The 21,866-nt window shown below is 40.4% G+C and overlaps 1 protein-coding gene across 1 annotated transcript in view; it reads left to right on the forward strand.

Annotated features, from left to right (window-relative positions):
- The first annotated feature begins 250 nt into the window (after positions 1 to 250).
- The window catches only part of SHC3 (SHC adaptor protein 3), a 44,785-nt gene continuing 23,169 nt past the window's right edge, over positions 251 to 21,866 (forward strand). Inside the window, exons 1-2 of the mRNA XM_044446529.1 lie at positions 251 to 1,098; positions 20,538 to 20,608. Coding sequence (XP_044302464.1) covers positions 577 to 1,098; positions 20,538 to 20,608 — 593 coding nt within the window. The 5' untranslated portion in view covers positions 251 to 576. The remainder of the gene's footprint in view (positions 1,099 to 20,537; positions 20,609 to 21,866) is intronic.

Genomic DNA, 21,866 nt, shown 5'->3' on the forward strand with positions numbered 1-21,866 from the left:
TTAATCACAATGTTTTTGTCTTTCTCCTGCCTCCCCATGGCAGATTTAGGGTAGAAATAGTTGTGTGTGTGTGTGTGTGTGCGCGTGCGTGTGTATGTTCATGTGAGCAGTTAAGGTAGTTACTTTCAGCTATTGCAGGCACCTCCGGCTGCAAAAAAGGGGGGAGATAGAAAGAAAAACTGTGAATAAAATATCTGCTTAAGATAGGAAAAGGAAATTTGAGAATTGATTGGTGGTGGTGTGCTGTAAGTGGGTGGATTTTTCCCCCCTACAGGAAGTGATTTGCCGCGTTCACTGAGCCTTTTGTTGAAAAGGGTCCTTCTCATTTGTGTGAGTCATGCTTTTGCTGTGAGAGACTTGGCAGCTCTGAGCAGGACTGGGATCTTTCTCTTACACAGAAAACTACGCTTCACCTAACCTAACCATGGAACCTGAAACAAAATTCCTTTGAATCTCTCTTTAAAAACAATATCTTCCCCCATAACTGATCATCTTTGACATTCTGAATTGCCTGCTATGTTAGCACAGGAGTTGGTTGGCTTGCCAGAACATATGCAGGGTTCCAGATAGAAGGGCATGCTTCAACGTACCAAGTATAACCGCTTCAGGAATGATTCAGTGACATCGGTTGATGATCTTATCCATACTCTGTCCATGAACAGCAAGGTCTCCTCAATTGGTACAACTCCTACGCCGTCACCATACCTGGTCTCGCCTGAGATTCTCCAGAAGGACCAAGATGGATCCCCTGCCCTTTGCACCCTCATGCATAAAGTGCCCCTCTTGAAACTCTCCCACACTGGCAGCCTTTTGGGGATCAAGAACCTTTCCTCTGCAGTGAAGGAGCTTGCTGTCTCCAAGTTGCAGTGCAGCTCAGCAGCAGAGGCTTCAGACAACACATGTAACCTTGTCTCTGGTACGCCGTCTTCTCAGCAGGACAAGAGCAAAATGAATATGGGTAAAAAAACATGGTCAGAGGAAATGCACCTGGGAGGTGAAGACTGGAATCAGGGTAGGAGCCTCGCCAACAAAGTCTCCCAAGGGTGGCTGCATTCAAATGAGAAGATGCTGGGACCTGGAGTGATGTACATTGTGAAGGTTGGTCTGCTTTCTTTCCCATTCTGCTTTTTTAATCAATGAAAACCATCTTTCCTTGTTTCGGCAGCTGGGAAGCTTTCTGTTTGAGCATTTAATTTCTGTGAGTCTTGTGAAGACTATTAAGTGCAGAAAGACAATGTCAGAAATCCATGTTAATTTGTTTTAATTAAAGAAACATGCATGCTGACTCGTTGGAAGTTAATATGATTTAAAACAGTGCTAAAAATATTTCTCAAACAAAAGACTTTGCTTTTCTCTTCTGGAATAGTGGATGTATTCTGCACATATTTCTAGTGTGCCTGGTGCATCCTATAATAGGCAAAGTAAGAGTAACACCTTTATGTGAGATGAACCTGTGTTTATCCATCGCCATATTTCAAGCTTCAGTTCTCTCTAATGGAGTGTGTGTGTGTGTGTGTGTGTGAGTGAGAGAGAGAGAGAGAGAGAGTCTATTTTATTTACATACGTAGACTTCGGTGGGCAAAAGCAGAGCTTTCAGAATTTGTCTTATTTTGCAAACAGAAATATGCTTTCTTTAAGTGGTACAGACAAAATGCAGTCTTGTTTTACATAACAGCCTTTCAGTCACTTTAGCAGTGTTTCGTTTCTGTACATTGGTAGTTTAGGTGCAGTGTAAAAATCCATGCATATTTTAAGGTTAATATGGCTAAGGCACACTTCAGGGTTCTTAATGCACATTCTGACCAGATGGATGGAGAGGCTTAAAGCTGAGGTATATTTTGTGGCCAGAGAGTTTTCAGTGTGTATCAAACTACTTGGCTGAAGAATTATGGTATTGACAAGAAATGCTTAGTCCCCTTACTGAACAGATTTTTAGCAACATTAATTTGCTGTATCTTAAGTGCTTAAGCAGAAGTAAGTTATATTTAATATAAGTTATTCAAAATAGGCTTGATGATTTCAAATGAAAAATGCAGTGTTTCAATTAGTGCAGTAGTTTGCAGACACTTAATCTTCATCTAGTTAAGTTCTATTGGTTATATTTTCATTTTAAATATCTTGTTAAATATCTATCCTTAAAAGGGTGCTTTTAGCAGATGTGGAAAGCATTGTGATTGTTTAATGATGGTAATTACAACAAGTGGTTTAGTAAGAGCCTCTTTTTTTCTCCCCAGTATCAAAAAGACCAAGGCATGTAAAGTGAAATAAGCAATTCATTCCTGCCTTTCAGGACACATTTTCTGCTACTTCACAACGAAAGAGTCGTGCGACTTGTTGCTGGACTTTAACTCCTCTCTGTCTTTATCTGATTAAAATTCTAGTTCAGAGAATGTTGTGCACAAAATTCTTCTGACTCCAGACACCTGCCCAGTATTTATACTGTGCGGTTAAGATAGCGTAGCTAGTGCATAAATGGTCGTCCATGATAGGATGACTTCTGTTTGCATTATTTATGGTTACTGTATATTTGGAGCATGCATATTGACATGTAGCACTTTGGTTCACGGCAGTACTTCAGAAGGGTGATGGATGCCACTGTAGGCACAAAGAAAACAACAGAAGTGCAGGAGCTTTAGAGATTATTGCACAATCCCCCAAGTACTGAAAAGTAAACAAGAAATTTAATAATATGGCACGATACATGCCACTGACAGATAAAATTTCAGATCAAATTTAAGTCTAGCATTGAAGACCTATTAAGAACACAACATAAGAAGAGTGGCACCAAGCAGATGGAAAATAAATCTTTGTATTGGTGGACTCCTAATTTCAGTATTTAACAAAACGTATTCTTCTTCAGTAATAAATTATCTTTATTAAGTATTTCTGAAACTTCATCTGTAAGTGTTGAATTCACACATAGGATAGAAATGCAGTTTACATTTTTGGACTGATGTCAAAATAAGAAAGCAGGATATAGGCAATATACACTGAATGGGGCAGCTATGACGTACCAATATAAAATATTAGGGCATCTTTCATTATAATTAGACTGCCATGCCACACAATGCATTCACTATGCCAAAAACTGTATTCGTTATTAAGTATCAAAAGGGCTGTAATTTTATTGGTGATAATTTAATCAAGTAGATTTGGGAGCCCCCTTCCCCATAGAATAGTATAAATGCTGTACAGAAGATGGTAAACTCTTTATCAGTGTCAGAAAGGGTCAGAATGACGCTAAATAAATACGATTCATGATTTCTATTCCTCTCCCAATCTACCATGCTTAATAGATAAAATCAAAGCACACTAAAATGGGTCTTTAAATAGATGTTACTTGGTTTGGGTTTTTTCCCCCTTCTTTTTGAACAAACGTTGTCACATAGATATAGTGTTTTATATCTGATATTGGATGGGATGTATGAGAGATGTATTTCCTTAGTATAAGGGAAGGCTAAAACAGAAACGTTATCTCTCTCCTAGCCATTGGCAGAGAAGATGTATTCACAGGTTTATTAACAAGATAGTATAATGATATGTTGTTGGTTAAAAAAAAAACACGAAGTAATTTCCTTCACATTAACTGTAGGGATTCATGGACTGCCTTTCCATTGTCTTTAGTTGGTCTGCTAAGTAAATTGCATGAAGGCTATCAATAATTCTTCACAATGGAGATATTTTCTTGTCATCTTGGTGGAATATCTTGTATCTGTGTTTGTAGGCAGTGTTTTAAAAGAAAACACAAAGGGAGATAAGGCTGATATCAGCCCATGACAATCTCAGCTGTTCGTTTACTTGCCTGTCTTGATATTTTTTGATGTTAGAGGGACTGTGTGATGTGCCGATGACTGAGGTGTAGGGCAAACTGAGGAAGAAAAAGCTGATCATGATTACTGTTCTAGTTCTTTGAATTCACTGAGTGAAATGAACACATTGTGTTCTTATAATACTGACTTTCTAGTTCAAGCAAACTTTATCTGTTTCCAATGCCTACAGGTTGGTATTACTATTAACTAGTAAGGGTCAGTACCAAAAAGAGGATGTATAAATGTATAGCAATGTGGTTCCTAACAGATCTACAGTAGGGTGAAATTAAAAACCATATTCAAGATTTTCAGATAATATGATATGTGTAGATAGACGCCTTAATCCGGCAAAGGATATCTACTTGTGGAAACAGGCTTCCACACTCATTGCCAATATGGCCGTGGAGTCACATTTGCAGATCCAGTGTGGCAGTGGGTCTCCATCCACATCACAGTGGATAAACGAAGTGTGCTTTTACTGAACAGATGTACATTTTGATAAAAATGTGTGTCTTCACACAGGGCTACCTGTTGCTATGTTTGACTAGGCGCTGATCTCTAGACCTAAACCAAGGACAAAGAATTCCATAATTTCACCCACCACACACGCACACACTCAGAGAGAGAGAGAGAGAGAGAGAGAGAGAGAGAGAGAGAGAGAGAGAGAATGTATCATTTTTTTCAAATACAGAATAGAAAGGGAATTTGCTAGGCCTTATCAAGCACCAGGACCAACATATACTTTTTTTTTTTTTTTAAAAAAGTGGTTGACACTCTATTTTGTTCATTTTTTCTTTTGGTAAAAACATTAAACATTTTTTAAACATTTTGCATTCCAACATGGACACACAGGCAGGTGTGCATACATCCTGCTGAATTGATTGATTCTGATGTATCCACAGGCTGTCTGCATCCTAATTCAAAAAACGCTGGTTAAAAACAAATCTATTCATCAACAAATAAAATAACCATGTAACTTCATAGAAGCTTGCAGACTAACACTGGCACATATAATCATTAAATAAGAAAGGTTGCAGTCTTGTAGCCATTTACCTAAGAGTAAACCATATTAGTGAACCCTACTTTGATGTACATATTTGTACGATTGCTCTGTAAGGATTTAACTAGACTATCACTTGTTAAGACATGACAAAACATCTGAAATGTGATACATTTGAGATAGATGTAAATGAGGGAGATGCATATTAAAATACATTAAAATCATCTTAGAGAAGAAGAAAGATCTTAATAATCAATTTGCAAAAATAATGTTTGAATGTTTGCATGAAGCCTAAGTGAAGAGAAGCTGAATATCTCTCATTATCATTACCTGTGGTAAATGCAAGGATATATTCATAATTGACATGAGCAGTGTGATCAGATGCCAACCATGTATATTTAAGGGTGCTCATCATCACTAGAAATGAGTAAATTTACATGTATCCTAAGTGGCAGGATTAGGGTTGGAGGCCATATAAACTGGGACCATACACTTTTCCCGTATTGCAAGCAGCCTGAAGATATTGTATTGACTCCTGTGGTAAGAAGCCAAGTGGTACTTTTAGACCCAAACTTAAGCCAGCTGGAAGGACACATTAATCCAGATGATGTTTTCCTTTTGCTGCTTATAATTGGCAATTTGTTGTTGGCACATTTATTGCTTTTACTTAAGGTTTAATTTTTGTGAGCTTGTGATGATGAAAACAGTGGTGTCTTTATGTTCAGACAGATACACACACCCCGTTGGCCATTACCCTGAATACTGTACATTCCAAAATGACACGCATTTCCAGATCTCTAAATCCACTGCAGAAGCTCCTGTCATTCCAATATAAAGCAACTTCATATAGATAGGGTGGAAAAGCTATTGATTGATTAGTCCTGGAGTTTTTTGTAGTAAAAACTGAGAAAACTGCTGTTCTGCAAGCCATTCTCCCATGCATCCAGTATATGTATTTCTGATGATGAATTAACTCTATAACTAAAATTAAAGCCACAGCTAAATGTTTTTCCAATGAACAAAATGTGAGTGTCAATGTCAATTTCATTTATTTATTGGCACCTTTATATATATTATTCTTAGGGCTGGTTACATCAAACTGACAAAGTATAATAGAAAAAAGCTTTGTTTAGTGCCGCAATATCTGGTGTGTGTGGAAAAGCACTCTTTCATTAGATCTGCATGGATTTAATTGTGAGATGCAAGTTTAATAGGAGAAGTATGTTTAATAAGCAATCCTGGATTAGATCTGCATAGATTTAATAGGGAGATACGTATTTTTAAGAAACAAAAGAATTTTACAGTTCTATCAGAATAATTTTGCTTACTAAATATAGAATGTAATGATAAAAAAGGTTTGGATCCCAAGATAAGTTCAACCAAGTTCCTTTTCTGTCTCCTCCCCTGTCAATCAATCACCTGCACCCCCCCAAAAGCCTTTTTTGAGAGACAGGTGGTGTCATGAAGAATGTGGAACAAAGTCCTGCTGAAGGAAACAAGAATCATCCCAAACGGAACAGGCCACTTCCCACATAAAATTCCTCTTCTCATTAGTGTTGTCCTGGGTCATCTCCCATTGTTTAGAAGGGTCTCCACCAGGTTCAGCTTAAGAAACTTTGCTGTCCTGGATGAAATAGAAAATTGTGTCCTTCCCTACCTTCTCACATTCCCTGAGAGAAATAATGGATGATGAAAGATCTGCATATTTTACATGCAAATAACAACATTGCAACAATAAAATCAAAGGATAAAACATAGCAACAATGGCACAACACTTGCAGATAAAAGTCAAATAATCAACAAAACTTCACAGTAATATGCAAGGATTATAAAGAGACTTAAAACATACATATCACAAACCTGCTACAAACTTTACAGTTCAAACCACAAAGACAATCTCTGCCTTTGTTAAGTTTAACAAATTTTATTGCTAACTTTATTGTTTGGCAAATGCATTGTGACTGGATAACCTTCAGTGGCAGATTTACAAAACTTCAAATGATTGCTTCAACACAAATCCAAAAAATATGATATCCAGAATATTTAGGATTGTTGCATAAAGTTACAGTGGATGCTGTGAAATGCTTCTCTGTTTAGACGAGCACGATCTGAATGAAAATTTTACATATAAATGTTGAAGCAGCCAGCCTCAATCACGGCACCATCAATATACAGGCAAAATATCACCACAGTTAGTCCTTCTATGACTCTCCAGCCCTCTAAGAGAAAAGGCCCTAGTGTGGACATAGGGCTAGCCAGCCTAAATGCCCCAATTTTTATGCCCCCAGCCCTCCTTGTCAAACTCCTACTTAAGGCTCAGTCATGATGTGCTGTTTGTTGGATCACATGACCTGACAGCTCACTCCGGCAATAAGCCACAGTGGGCTGGTTGTGTTGCAAAGTACCTATGTATGCACTCAACAGGTGATTTGGATCATAATGGGTACTTCAGCCCCTCATTCTTGCAGGTGGTATTCCAGGGGGCACCAGGAAAAGGAAAAACTCTCTGTTTCTGTTTCTCTCAGTGGCTGCCAAATAGTCCTCATAGTACAATGAGCTTAGTTTCCAGTCCTAGCAGGGGTAGTCCCATGCACCTTGGCCCAGTCTAGGCTGTAAGCTGAACTCATCGCATCCTAAGGCAGGGCTCCTATTTGTCCTGTAGGGACAAAAGAAAGATGGGGGGAGGGGAGGCTGACGGAGCCCATGGAGCAGATCAGGCAGCAAGGTGGTGCAGTTCCTGCCCAGGACTCCAAGAGGAACTGAGAGGAAAGGTAGAATGCAGAGCGCTTGACCCAGTGGTGGCACTGCCCTGACCTCAAGGCTGTGCTGCCACTAAGTTAGCTGGGCACCCCCAGCAGTTCTCACCTTCTGCCCAAGAACTAACTTCTTGGGTAGGAAGCTGGAGGAGGCAGTGGTGGCCAATCTCTTCTCCATCACTGCCCCAAACACAGGACACCACCATGGAATAGATCACCGGCTCCTCCCCTTTTTAAGTATTCCTTGGGTTTTTATTTCTTGTGAATCTCAAAATCAAAGCCAAAAAGAAAGACAAATTAAAAACCCAAAGAAATAAAGTAAAATATTAGATTTATACATGAATTTATTGAGTGGATCTATTACAATGAACGCATGTATACTACATGTCCCCACATATTCTATATATAGCAAAATATACCACTACTAGGAATAATGCTTAGATTTCAACAACAGCAGTTCAGATATCCCTCTATTTCTCCATTCATAAATTATGCCTAAAATCACCCGTTCAAGAACTGAAAGCTTCATCAAGTCCTCAGCCCACTGTTTCATTGCAGCGGTCCATCTGTCCTTCCAGTGTTGCCGTGTTAGGCTTTTTGCTGTCAAAAGCATGTGGAGAATCCTTTCACGCTGACTGACCCCAGCCATCTTTGCCACTGGCTTGAGGGGGGGTCTGTGCCATTCTTGCCAGCAGCTTTGGCAAGGATGGCTGCAGGCAGGGCAAAGTTCCTGATAGCAGTGCCCAAGGGCCATGTGGGCACTTTGGAGGCTGTTTCAGAGGGAGTTTGGCCACTCATGCTGTGTGGCTTGCTGGATCGTAGGGCTCATGAATGGTGGGTCATGTCTTCTGCCTTCAGATCAAGCAACAACCCACCACGGGTGGCAATGACCCTAGAATAGCCCACAGGCACGGCAGGGTGGTTTGTTCAAAAAAACAAGCCATCCCTGGTGAGGAAGCCCCTCTGTATGATTGCCGGCCCATCTGCAAGAGTGCAACAACAAGAGCGTTGTCCTAGCCAGAGCACGGACAAGCCTGTCAGGCTTCCAGTCCCAGCATCATTCAGTGCTATTGTGGCACTGTTCTGTTTCTGTCCCTGCCTTTCCGGGAAACATGGCTTGCCAAAAACCCTGCACAGATCATACCCACCACAGAATCCTCTAACCTGGGCCCAACAATGCCCAGTCCTCAACAAAACAGAGAGGCAGAGCAGAACACCGAGTTATTTTGGCAACGGAGGCAGAAAAGCCCTCAAGTGCCTCTTCCTGAGAATAATTCTAATGGTAAAAAACTAGAATGCAGCTATTTCACGGCACTCAAACCCGCTGCCTCTCTCTGCTCTTGGAGCAGCCCTGTCCCACCCTCCTCCAGAGACACTTGGAGGTACACGGATTGCTGCATGGGGAAGAGAGGACAGGGAATTGAAAGGAAATTGAAGCTAATGTGAGATCCAAGCTAAAATAACTGTGTTGACAGAATGGCAAGTGTTTGTGAAGTAGCTGTGCATGCCTGCGCACGTGTGTGCATATGTGAATATTAAGGGTATTCCTTTTCAAGGCAGCCTGTGCATTTTGTAAAGAAATCAAATCACCAAGCTTTGTTGAAATTTTAATATCGAAATCTTAAAATCTGTTTGAAGTGTGGAGCTTCAAATTACAGCCCCAGACATTGATCAGAAAATTAATTGCAAACAGTTTTGAGCTATTTAAAGAAGAGTCTAAAAATAAAATGCAGTGATTCACAGCCACACAGTGGAATTCTAAAATATACCCTGTTCTCTGAGGAATCTATGCACAGCACGGCACAGCACAGCACACACTCACACACACACCACTTTCCAGTATTTATATATGGGAACTTGAGTTTTGCATTCTCTTGTGGCAGGTGAACTAAAACATTTAAGCCCAGATTTTAAAGCCTGAAGAGGCAAAAATTCCTTCACTGGTGAAACATTTAACTAAATCACTTATTTCTATCATGTCGAGTCAATAATTTCTAGGATATCTGTCTTCCAGAAAGGCTGTTGCTGCAAATCATTTGCATGCCACTTCTTGCTGTACACATTTTTAAAAAATCGAATCTAATCTAATTTAATAACATTCTGAATCATCTTGGGTTAATTCTCACCACAGTTCTCTAAGGCAAGTTAACCTGTTCAAGGATGCCCAGCAAGTCCACAGTAGAGTAGAGATTTGATGTGGTCTCTTCTGGATCCTATATCTGAGCCACCAGACCATGCTCACTTGAGCTATGACTTGAGCAATGACCCAATTAGTTAAAAGCTGCATTGTTTAAATGAACAAAGAGGACAAAGGGCTGATTACAACAAGCTTTGCAAAAATGCCAAAACAGAGCTCTAATGCACCGGAGAAGCAGGCAAACAAAGTCCCTGCACTGTATGGATTGATTTTTTAAAAGTAATTTCTGGGATGGAACTCATCCATTAGAGATTAGCATTTGCGCCCTTAGCCTTTTATGGTTAGAGTTCTTCTAAATGTCCTTGTTAAGCAACAAGGGGAAAAGAGTAAAGAGCATGTACAAAGGATCCAGTGATGGCTCACTCTTTGGTTATTGAGTCCTGCTCCTATCTGAATCCAACTTTTTGGCATACAGGATCTTTTTTATAGATGGACAATAGGTCCACCTAGCCTAGTCTTTTCCGGTATATTATTAGGAGTCTTGGGGAGAGATGTTTTCCATCATCTGCTACTTTATCCTTCTAGCTGGAGTTGCCAGGATTAAACCTGGGACTTTTTGTGTACAAAGCACATGCTCAGTCATTGAGTGTGACCCTTCTTCATTATTTGTTCATTTGTGGGTGAGTCTGAGCTGTTTTGGATGCGATCAGTGAATGGCTGGGGTCAGAATTCAGTACCAACTTCCTTTTTCTGGTTTTCCCTGTCATCCCAAATCAAATTTGCTCCTATTCTTTGGAGATATGGTGACTAGGAAGAAGGTCTTTTCCATGGCAGAACCCTGTTCATATCCCCTTGTCTGAAACAGGTTTGCAATCCTGGTTTGGAGGGTGAATGAGAACTAGCAACTATAGATTGTCTGTAGCATGTTGGTAACAGGAAGCACAAGTCAATTATGCTCCATGTTCCACCCTGCTTAAAATGATCTCTGAAATGGTCTACAGAGGCAAAGATTTGTTGAAGAAGAATAAGAGAGTCATTGATGAAATATGGACTCTTGATGCTTCTGCCTTATTGGACAAAATGTAATTGTATTCATAGTTCAAGGCAAACATTATCATCTGAATGACCTGGAAACACAATGCATTGGCTTGTCCATGATCTAGGTCTAACTGCTCTAGGTGTGAGCAAGACCAAACTCAAGCTAAAGAACTAAATCAACTCCAATTTTCAACAGAGCACAGTTATACAAGAAACAAAGGGAGAAGAGTCCAGAAATGATCAATGGCTTTTAAAATGAGATGAAACAGAGCATTAATTAGCTAAGATTTCATTTTTAAAGTCTAGAATGTGTCAGGTGTACACCTAAAAGCACCTAAAAGCATAGCAATGGGATGCCACTTTACACAGCATATGGAGAGACTTGCATTTGTTGTTACCGTGTGGTGCTGTGCTTTCAAACATCTCAGTGTCTCAACCAATGGGCAGGACCAACTCATTTCCTTCACCAATGGAAGTCTTCCATCGACAGAAAGGAAAAGAGCATGATGTCATTACTCACTGCCCCCCCCCATCCATCATACTGCTACACTCCCCTAAAATCTGCTGCAAAGGATACAAACTTCTGGAGATATTTCTGAGAGTAAAAGTGGCTACAGAAAAGAGGCAGCACTGAAAATTGCGTTGCACTCTGTTTTGAATCTGGACAGAATTGGCTGGATTCTGTCATGTGTCTTGAAAAGATTATTTTGTTTAAGTATTGTAAGTTTACACTAGATAAAGCAGTGCAAAATTATTTGCACCATCTCTACTATTTTGTTGCACCGCATGCCACTCCTATGAGCTTGAACCATTCGGTTTCAAGGACAGCTCAAACTTCTGTCCCTGCTCCATACTATTACTTCATATGTACAGCATTGGTGTTTTCTGGACCTAAGTGGCATCTAATACCACGTAAGATAGTATGTGAGGCTAGGCCTGTGCGTTGTCTCTTCTCAGTCACATGGGGCTGCTGGTGCATCAGGATTTGCCAAGAAGTGCATTTGGAGTTGTATGGGAACCAGGTAGCAATCCAGCTGCTAATGGAACCCCAGGAGTTCTGGCAGTGCAATGATGAGCCCACTGAATTTGATCCTGAATGTTTCAGTGGTAGGATCCTGATCATAGCATTGAAATGCAGCTCAGCATTTGATGTAATTAGACAGGAAGATAGAATAGTGAAAAGGAGCTCCAGTAGCAATTTAAGTTAATTTGCAAATGTTGCAGCTCCACATTGTTTGATTTCTACGGCAATGGCATATGTGAGTGCACATCTTTGTTAACATCTTTGGATACCATCTTTGTTCTTTATTGATCTATAAAGAAATTGTGAGTAATTATGCACAACTTTCGATTAAGTTCATTGCAGATTTATGGAGGAACGTTTCTGCTGGATTGTGTTGCGTGAGTTTAGATTTTCCGTTCCATTTCTTTTCAATTGGTCTTTGCTTCTTGTTTTGTTTTGGTTTTGGATCTGAGACAGAACACACATTCACTGGAGTCTTTAATGAGAATTAGCCATTATGGAGGTATTGATTCATTGGATCTGTTTCCGTGAGGTTCTCTGTGGGTACAAAACTTTTGGTAAATACTAGCAAATCCTTTCTGTATTTTTCAAGAAACAGGTATAGGCACCCACAGTTCTGTTTAATTATATATGCATTAATCAGATGATTGACACATACACAAAAGTGACTGTACAAGAAAATTCAGTTGGCAAAGTTGACCATTTGAATATTAGGAAATACTAGTCTTCAGAAGAATATGATGGTGATGAAGATGGATTGTAAGATAATTGTCTAGTTTCCCTCTGCTGTTTCCAACCTACCACAACTTTGTATTTTGCCTAAAAATGGAGTGCCTCATGTCAAACTAGAAAGTGTGCATGCAACAAACACCCTGGTATACAGCTGGGTGCCCTCTAAATCTTAAAGACTACAGCTTGCATGATCCCCAGCCAGCATGACAGATGATAAAGGATTAGGAGAAAAAAATAAGGGAACGAATGGAGCTCTATAAGCTGCTTTTTCCTCTTGTAAGGAAACCAGAGAGGGATATAAGTACATGATGGTGATAATGGGAGTTGTGGTGCAGAACTTCTGGAGAGTGCAAGGTCTCCTGCCTCTGGTGCCAAGGGGACAAACAGTGAAGTACCTGTCAGTACTCCTAGTCTCTTGTTGCAAATATCTGTATGAAACAGGCAAGTATCTGTAAGAGTGGGCTGTAGGTGGCTGTGGCTAATTTACTGTACCTGCCCATGGTAGTAAACATGTTCTTGCTGCCATGAAAAGGGTGAAGTGTCTCTTCGTGTTATAAAATGTTTTGTGCATACACAAAATACAGAATGTGTTTTTTAAATACATTAATTACATCGGTCAACTTGTGGCATGTAATCTGGTGTTCTATTGAGCACTCTGTGGCTTAAGAAATAAGCAGATTTTAATGTCTCACCCTTGCTTTTCCTCTCTGTTTGAACCAATTTGCTAGATTTAGTAGCTTGAACTGAGTCTCCCAGTTTTCATAGTGCAAAATTCAGGAAGTATACAAGATCGATCTGTACAAATGCATAGATATTTTTAAGTATATATATTTAAAGAGGTATTCTTTTCAAAATATTATTTTTTCATTGTCATAAAGGGAACATTCTTTTTGTTCATGTATGCCTGCCATCTTTAAAGGGAGTTGAGAAAGGAATTTTGGATTTAAAGTGTGGCTTCCTTCAAAAAACAGGTACTTGTAATAGACACATCCAATTAGCATCAGATAAATTCTAGACCATTTCTTCCTCTTCCTCTGAAATTGAAGCATGTTGGTATGCTGGAGGCAGGAATGAGAAAAACACTGTTAAGTCTAGAGGAAACCACCAGAAGAGAGCTTTTGCAGGATGGGAGGACCCAGCTTCAGGAAAGCTACATCTCAGGACATTATTTCAAAGCGAATGATCTGGCAATTAGGAATGCTTGATTAATTTGATGTTTGTAAATACCAGAACTGACTTAGCGGATCCACACTTTTCAGATGAATGCATGAAATGGAATGTGTAAATCAGAACAAATGTGTGAACGAGAAGATTTCACACTTCTCAGAATGCTGTGATGCAGTCCTCAAATTAAAATAACCTTAAAATAATGAACATTTTAAGGCATTTTGCTTTCTTAAAATAGCATTTTGAGAGAAGCAACATTTCAGAAAACATTTTCATAGAAAATGCATTGTATAGTTGTATATTTGAGGAGAAAATATATCAAACATATATACTTAATACACATATTTCTGGGAAGCATGGATCAGCTAGTTAGTGTTGGGTTCTGAGAAGAGAAGATCAGATTCCTTAAGCATTCTTACTTGCAGCATCATGCACCTAAAGACCATGCTGTGAAACTGTGGATTAATATAGAAATGGGACAGAATGGATTTAACAGTGAAGACATGTGGAAGGGTCATAGACCAGAAATAGACAGACGCATCCATCTGTAACAGTGGGCTTATTGAAGCAAAGCAGAGCGCTCTGTAGTCAGCGCCTGGATGAGAGGCAACCAGGGAACCTTAAACATATACAGCTTTGGGCTTCAGGATGAAATGTCATTCATACATATAATAAAATAAATACTCCTTGAGATTTTCAATTTTTGAACAGGTGGCCTTTTAGGCATAATTTGCAACTGGAATCTGGGGTGCCTTTCTTGAAGTCTATGCACAAGTATTTCATAATGGTAGTTTGTTCTGTTATATACGAACATATAGAGATATAAAATATATCTCTAGCATAGCATACTGCTATGGACATTTTTACATTTTATTCAAAAATTGTAATGCTTCCATTTCCTCCTTTTGGAATAGTGTGGTTTGTTTATTTTTTCTGTTGCATAATTTTAAAAATTAATCAAAGGAAGAAATGATCCATGAATATAGAGTTTTATTCCAGGTTCTTCTGCCTTTGCTTTGCCATTCATTCAATATTTAATCAATCAATTAATTGCACTTATTCATGCCAAGCCATTTTATCTTAGTCAAAAAGTCCCCTGAAGTGACTTATATAAATCAACTAAACAAAAAGGTCCACTCTCTAAAATCATACAACATAAAAGTCAGTGGTAGGGGCAGGAGGGAACAGGAAAAAGTGAATTTTAGCATCCCAGCTTCCCCTTTCATCTTCCACTGTTACTACCTACTGGAATGGTGGGAGAGGCGCATTAGAAGAGGATGGCACATTAGTAACCATGCCTATAGAGCAGGATTAAAACTGTTTATACTCATTATTTGGCATCTTACTCCAACTTGGTCTTTCGAGATAATAGAATAGTAGAGTTGGAAAGGGACAGAAAACTACTGGGTCCAACCCCTTGCTCAGTCCAGGACAGCAAATTAAACCATTCCTGTCAGATGGCTATCCAGTTGCATCTTGAATGCCTCTAGTGTGGGAGACCATTGTTGTACTGTTCTAACACTTAGGAAAATTTTCCTGATACCTCCATGTCCTACACTCCGGGATGACTGAAAAAGATCCTGCGTCCTCTTTGTGACAACCTTTCAAGCACTTGTCGAGGGCTATCATATCTCTCCTCAGTCTTCTCAAGGCTAAGCATGCCCAGTTCTTTCAATCTCTCCTCATAGGAATTTGTTTCCAGTCCCTGGGTCAACCTCGTGCCCTCCTCTGAAACCCTTCCAGCTTATCTGCATCTTTCTTAAACTGTGGTGGTCAGAACTGGACACTGTACTCTAGATAAAGCCTAACCAGTCAAGTTTCCCTTTACATGGCATTAGTACTTCACATTTGGAAGTGATACTTGTATTAATGCAGCCATTTTGCAGCCACATCACATTAGTGACTCATATTCAGCTTATGATCTACAACCATTCCAAGGTCCTTCTCCTTTGCGGTAGCGTTGAGCCAAATATTCCCTATCTTGTAACACTGTATTTGGTTTCTTTTTCCTAGGTACAGAATATAGCATTTGTTCCTATTGAATCATTATGTAGTTTTTAGTTCAGCATTCCAACCTATGCAGATCACCTTAAACCTTGTTTCTGCCTTCCAGTATTAGCTATCACACCCAGTTGTGTGTTATCATCATTCCTTGCATTTCCTCATCCAAATCATTAATAAAAATGTTGAAGAGCGCTGGGCCCAGGACTGATCCCTGTGGTAGCTACTTGTTAGCTCACCCCAGAAGGTTCCATTGATGAGCAGTCTGAGTCTGAGTCTGTAGCTACCTGTGGACCTACCTGATCGGTGTTCCAACTAGCAGACTTTTTACTAGTTTGGTAATCAGGACATCACAGGGCATTTTCTCAAAAGCTTTGCTGAAGTCAACATATACTATGTCTGCAGCATTCCCACAGTCCACCAGGAAGGTTACCCAATCAAAAAATGAAATCAGCTTCGTCTGGCAGGATTTGTTCATCAGTAATCCATGTTGGCTTCCAGTAATCACTACATTGTTTTCAAGGTATTTGTAGACTGACTGCGTTATAAACTGCTCCAGAATTTTCCCAGAGAATTATGTCAGAATGACTTGTCTGTAATTCCTAGGTTCTTTTTTTCCCTTTCTTGAAGACAGGGACAACCTTATCTCTTCTTCAGCCATCTGGCACTTCCCCTGTCCTCCATGATTTCTTAAAGAAAGTAGACAGTGGTTCTGAGAGTTCTTCTGCCAGCTCCTTCATGACTCTAGGATGGCGTTCATCAGGTCCTGGAGATTTGAACTCATTTAGCCAATTAGATGGTCCTTGACCACCTGCCTATCAATCTTGAGATGCCATTCTGCTCCTTCATCTTGTACTTTCCCTTCTACAGGTAAGTCATAGATCTTCTTTTAGGAGAAGACTGAGTCAAAGTAGGAATTGAGCACTTCTACTTTTGCTTTGTCTTGTGTTATTTTGCCATCCACATTGAGTAGCTGATCCCCCATTTATTTCATCTGTCTTTTACTTTGGACATATCGGAAGAAGGTTTTTTTGTTGCTTTTAGCATTTCTCACTAGCCTCAGTTCATTCCTAGCTTTTGCCTTCCTGATGCCTTCCCTGCAAGATGTCTAGATATAGTCCTGTAGCCAGTTTCTCTTATTTTCTAAGTGGCCAGGGCAGCCTCTGGTAGTCATATCACAAGCTGTTCCCATGTGGCCTAGGAACCTTGCAGTACCTCCTAGCTATTACTAGGCAAAAAGCAAGGCATATATGATTACCTTTCTATATTTTTAAATAAGTTGTTGTCATGAAACAATAAGCATCCGAGGATGATTGGGACCTGAAACTTTTGCCCTATGAGCTCTTCTTCAATGGCTGGTTAATACAGGCCTCCTCACTCGGTCCCTTCTAGATTTATTGTACTATAACTTCAGTCATCCCTGATGAGCAGGAATTGAATACATTTGTCCTTTTCATAGTTATTTTGGTTCTAACGTTTAATAACAGTAAACAGCAGCCTTGCATTGGCTAGAATTCTGCTATGTTTATATCACTTTCCTTAGAATGTAATCAAGAGAAGGCGCTTGTGTTTTAAGTGATCTTTCACACATGGAAATATTTGATATAACAAATATTTATATACTTCCCTTGTGTACAATTAAGAGTCTGGATTTTTTTAAAAATAAAACCATTTCTGTGCTATCACATTTCTGTACAAGTAATCAGTTCAACATGAATAAATCTTGGCAAGTTTTCGACGATGGTTTCTTTTCCCCCCAGCTAAGACTATTATAATGCAACAGTGAGACAGATTGTATTCTGATAGCCACAAATTAAAATGTGCCTAAGAAAGAAATATCTAATTCTGTAGGCTTATTTTTAGAATGGTGGATAGATGGCTGGCTGTCAACCAGCCTTTTCAGGGATTTTCTGTGCCAAGGTTAGCAAAAGCATCCGAGCACGCTGTTTGCATCATCAAAAATCTTTGACCAGAAACCAAAGAAACAGAAGGGTTTAAAAATGTCAGAGTTATACTTGATTACTTTTTCATGCCTTAAACATGTCTTAAGATCATACTGCACACCTCAGTCTCCCATACTTTTGCCAAGAGCTGCCATTTCAACTTTCATCTTTTGTGGGGCTTGTAGGAGGGCTTAATAAACCCAGAGTGACTTATTGTCTACATTCAGGCAACAAAATAAGCCATGGTCAAGTCAAAAAAGCAGAGAGCCTCCTGGCAAGAACAGCAGAAAGTGTTGCTGCTCTTGTTGATGGGCTAGCGAGCAACTGCCTTGCACAGGCACAGAGTGCCAAAGCAGCGGGCGTCTTCCAAATTTGGGAAACTTGTGGGGGGGGGGCAGGCGTGTGCCTTTAAATCATATCTCTCATGCTTCCCCAGGGTTTTCCTCTGGTTTTGCCACTTTCCAAGGTGGCAACCACTCAGAGGACACTGCACAACTGCAGGGAAATTTGGAGTTTCTTAGCCCCGCCCTGGGGATCCTGCTTGGAAGTGAAGGAGACCTGAGAAAAAAGCTTCCCTTACAGTTTCTTGGTTTCTTTTTATTTTTTGCCAGGGCTCCTTGGGCCTCTGTGTTATCCACACCTGGGATCTGTCCTGCTAAGATGACTGCATGGATACAGTGCCTTTGTCACATTGCAATGGACCCTATGGGACTATTAGTGCACGAGATAAGTTAAATAACTGAATAAATTTGTGGCCCCTTTTTTGTTTTTTTAAAGTGGGGTGTGCAGAAAGCACCCTTTGCAGCAGAATCCTTAGGGTTTTCCTCATGGTGCCCTTGGCTCCCCTCACTTTCCCCAGTGTGGATTGCACAGAGGTGCTTGTTTAAAAAGTCAAGACACAGCCGGTGCCACACAGCCTGATGCAGCTCAGAGGACACCTCAGTGCTCCCTCAGTGTTCCCTGGGATGGGGAGAAGGGAGAAAAAGAAGGGGAGAGGAGACACACGACCCCTGCTGTGCCTGGTCAGCTGACAGGAACAGAGGAATGTTAACCACAGTGCCTGGTTAAAATTTCCAAGGGGTTAACATGTTGTACAAATCCAGCTACTGTGTTGCAGTGATTAGAGGACTGCCTTGGGACTAAGAAATCTGGATTCTAGCCTCAATGTGGTAAAAAACTCACAGGGTGACCTTGGGTCAGTCTTACCTACATACCTCAGATGTAACCTCCCTTGTAAGCTATCTTGAGCTCCTTGCAAGAGAAAAACAGTGGCATAGAAACGTAACGATAAATGAAATATAAAGCTGGGGGTGATCTTTTTTAATGAGGCAAAGGTCATGTAGGGTGCTGACCCCTTCCATGCATGCTGCCTACTGCATCCCCACAATGGATTTCCTCCCAGTTTTACTTTCTTCTAGATGTGCTCTTCCACTGGGGAGAAAGTGATTTAAGTGGAGAAACTGTGAGTAGAGGGAAGCAGAGAGGAACGGGAAGTCTTTAATGGAGAGACAGGAATAGTGAAGGAAACTGCAGAACCAGGGATGGCTTAAGAGATTTTTTTTCCTGAGATGAATGATGGGATCTGGACCAGCCTCCTCATCTCATTTACAGAGGCTGACTGGACCATCAAATTGTGCTTCAGAACTAATGATGGGACAGCTCCCCACACACCTGAGTGCAGAAGCTTAGACTAGGGGCTTGGGGCAGGTCATGTGGCACACCCAATTCTGTCCTCCAATGCACGACCGCTGCTCTGGCCTCCCGCATCTGCAGCCCAAAGCAGCCACCTCACCTTTCATAGTGGTAGGGCCAGTCCTGTGGTTGCAGACACCGAAGAGCCTAGGAAATGGGTGCATGAGACACACATCAACAGGCTATTTGGAAGCCGTGCATATGCATGAGTAAAGCAGGCTAAAGGAGGTGTAAAAGCATCATGGTATGATCTGCTCCTTTCCATAAGCTTTCAAAGGCTTCCCACAAAGATTTGGTTGATCTTTCCTGGTACTAGCCCAAGGCCTGCCCTGCTGCTTTCATGAAGATCATCTGGTTGCTCACGTAGTCCCTACCAATAAAGTTAGGCTTTTCCACAGCTCAAATAAATCCATTCCTCCAAAGTATGCTTGTGCTGCTTTTCTAGATGAGGCTATTCAACCCAGAGTAGTTACTTCTGGTTTTGTTACAGAATTAAAATCTGAACTCTGCATGGATCATTTTCCATTCCTGTCTTTCCACCATAAAACCTCTACATGGTACTTGGTATTACTATTACTATTAGTATTACATCAGAGTGAAGTAATGCAACTACCCATGTGCTGATGAGACCTTTGTTTCTCTTTTCCCTGTTCCAAAATCTTCCACAAAATTACTTTTAAAAACCAGAAGCAACACTGAATGGTGAAAGAATTGTCTAAAATACCTCTAAACAACTCCAAGTGAGGAACGGCAGGAGTCCAGGAAAAGCTTTGTTTAGAAAACCTCATTGCTGGAGTAACTTGAAAGAGAAAGCTGGTGAGATGGTGGTGCCTTGATCTTTCTGTGTGAGGTGTGGTGGAGTCTCCTTTGTCCAAATGAGAGCCGGTGGTAGGAGACAAGAGAGAGGACTTGGTAGAAGCCCCTGATTGGAATGTTTGTTTCTGCTGCCTTGTACTATTATGTGATTTTGATACTGCATGTCCTTTTGGGATGGAGGTATTATACTGTTCATTTACTTGCTTTGAAAACCATTTTGGGGGCTCTTGTTTGGTGGGACAATGCTATATAAATACCATATGAACATAATAAAATCCATGTGGAGATCTCATCCTCCACCTGCTGAATTATCTTCAAGAAGGAATGGGTTGTGTCTGTATTTTGCATTTTCAACTATAATTCCTGTTATAAAATATCTTTCACATATGCTGATATGCACATTTCTTCTCCCACCTTTGTAGTACCTGGGATGTATAGAGGTCTTACGCTCCATGAGGTCCCTTGACTTCAATACTAGAACACAGATTACAAGGTAAGATAATGTGTTGCAGATTTATTTCATCCAGCTGGGGGTTGCACTTTCAAAATGGCAGAAGAGCTAGCTGTGGCATGTGAACTGGCCCAATGGTTTTGCAAGGAAGGCTGTCCTAGCAGCTTATACTACTTTTTGCGGGCTATATTTTGTATAATCTCTCTCTGTACCTTCTGAACTGTTGCTGTCCTATTTCCAAAGATTGATTGATTGATTGATTGATTGATTTATTATATACCTATCCTGCCCCATTGGCCAAAATGGCTCTCTGCTTACAGCTGGGCTAAGGAGATGAGCAAATACATTCTGTTAAAATTAGAGCTTGTTAATTTAGGTGACCATCCTCTAATCTAAGATGCATTGAACCCCAGGGGGCCTAATTTTGAGGAGAAGGAGAGAGATAAATTTGTATTGCTAGAGCTCACTATGATAACCAAAGTAAGAATGTCTTTTCTGTGGATCGGGAGTCTTCAGTATTTCCAGACCTGCAACCCACTTCCTAAACATGTATCTGAGGCCCACCTCCTTATTTTTTTCCAGGAAATTTTTATGAACTTAACATAAGAAAAACCAGCCTGGATCAGACCCAGCATCCAATCTCGACCAGCACTGTGTTCACACAGCAGCTGGTGTTGCTGCTCTTTCAACCTACCTAAGACCAGGCCATTACCCAGTAAAGGGTCCAAACCCACCAGCTCAAGGCTGATGCTGTAGACAGTATGTCATGCAATAGAGTTGGCTATTGAAGTCTGTTATGAAACAATATGATGCACATTATACCAACAGAATAATTATGCCATGTTACAGCATTACAAACAAGCCATCTACCAGACGGAAACAATCTAGGCAGCATCCGAAACTCAGTGTGCATCTCAGTAAGGAGTCTGTAACTGCTGTAGTTATTTTTTGCTTAGTAAATTTAGCATTAAAAAGTTTTCAGCTGGGATTGGGCTAATGACCTTTTATAGGATGAAAAATGACTTCCTAATATTCTTGTAAATCATTTTCTTATATGGAACAAACACTACTTTTGATGATGCCAGGAATCCAAGGCATGTCCAGAAAGGGGTCTGTGTGGAACACAAATTAGGAGAGCACCCTTTCCTCACTGATCATGCAGCAAATTATGTTGAAACGACCAGCAAACAAATGGATGGATCTAGCTCTTGAGCCTGACAATTCCTCCTCACAAATGACCAGGCGTCTTCTTCCTGACTATTCAGCTTATATGTTAGCATGATTTTATTTTACTTGATCC

This window comes from Varanus komodoensis, unplaced genomic scaffold (assembly GCF_004798865.1).
Source record: "Varanus komodoensis strain SLA01 unplaced genomic scaffold, ASM479886v1 scaffold5, whole genome shotgun sequence".
Lineage (NCBI taxonomy): Eukaryota > Metazoa > Chordata > Lepidosauria > Squamata > Varanidae > Varanus > Varanus komodoensis.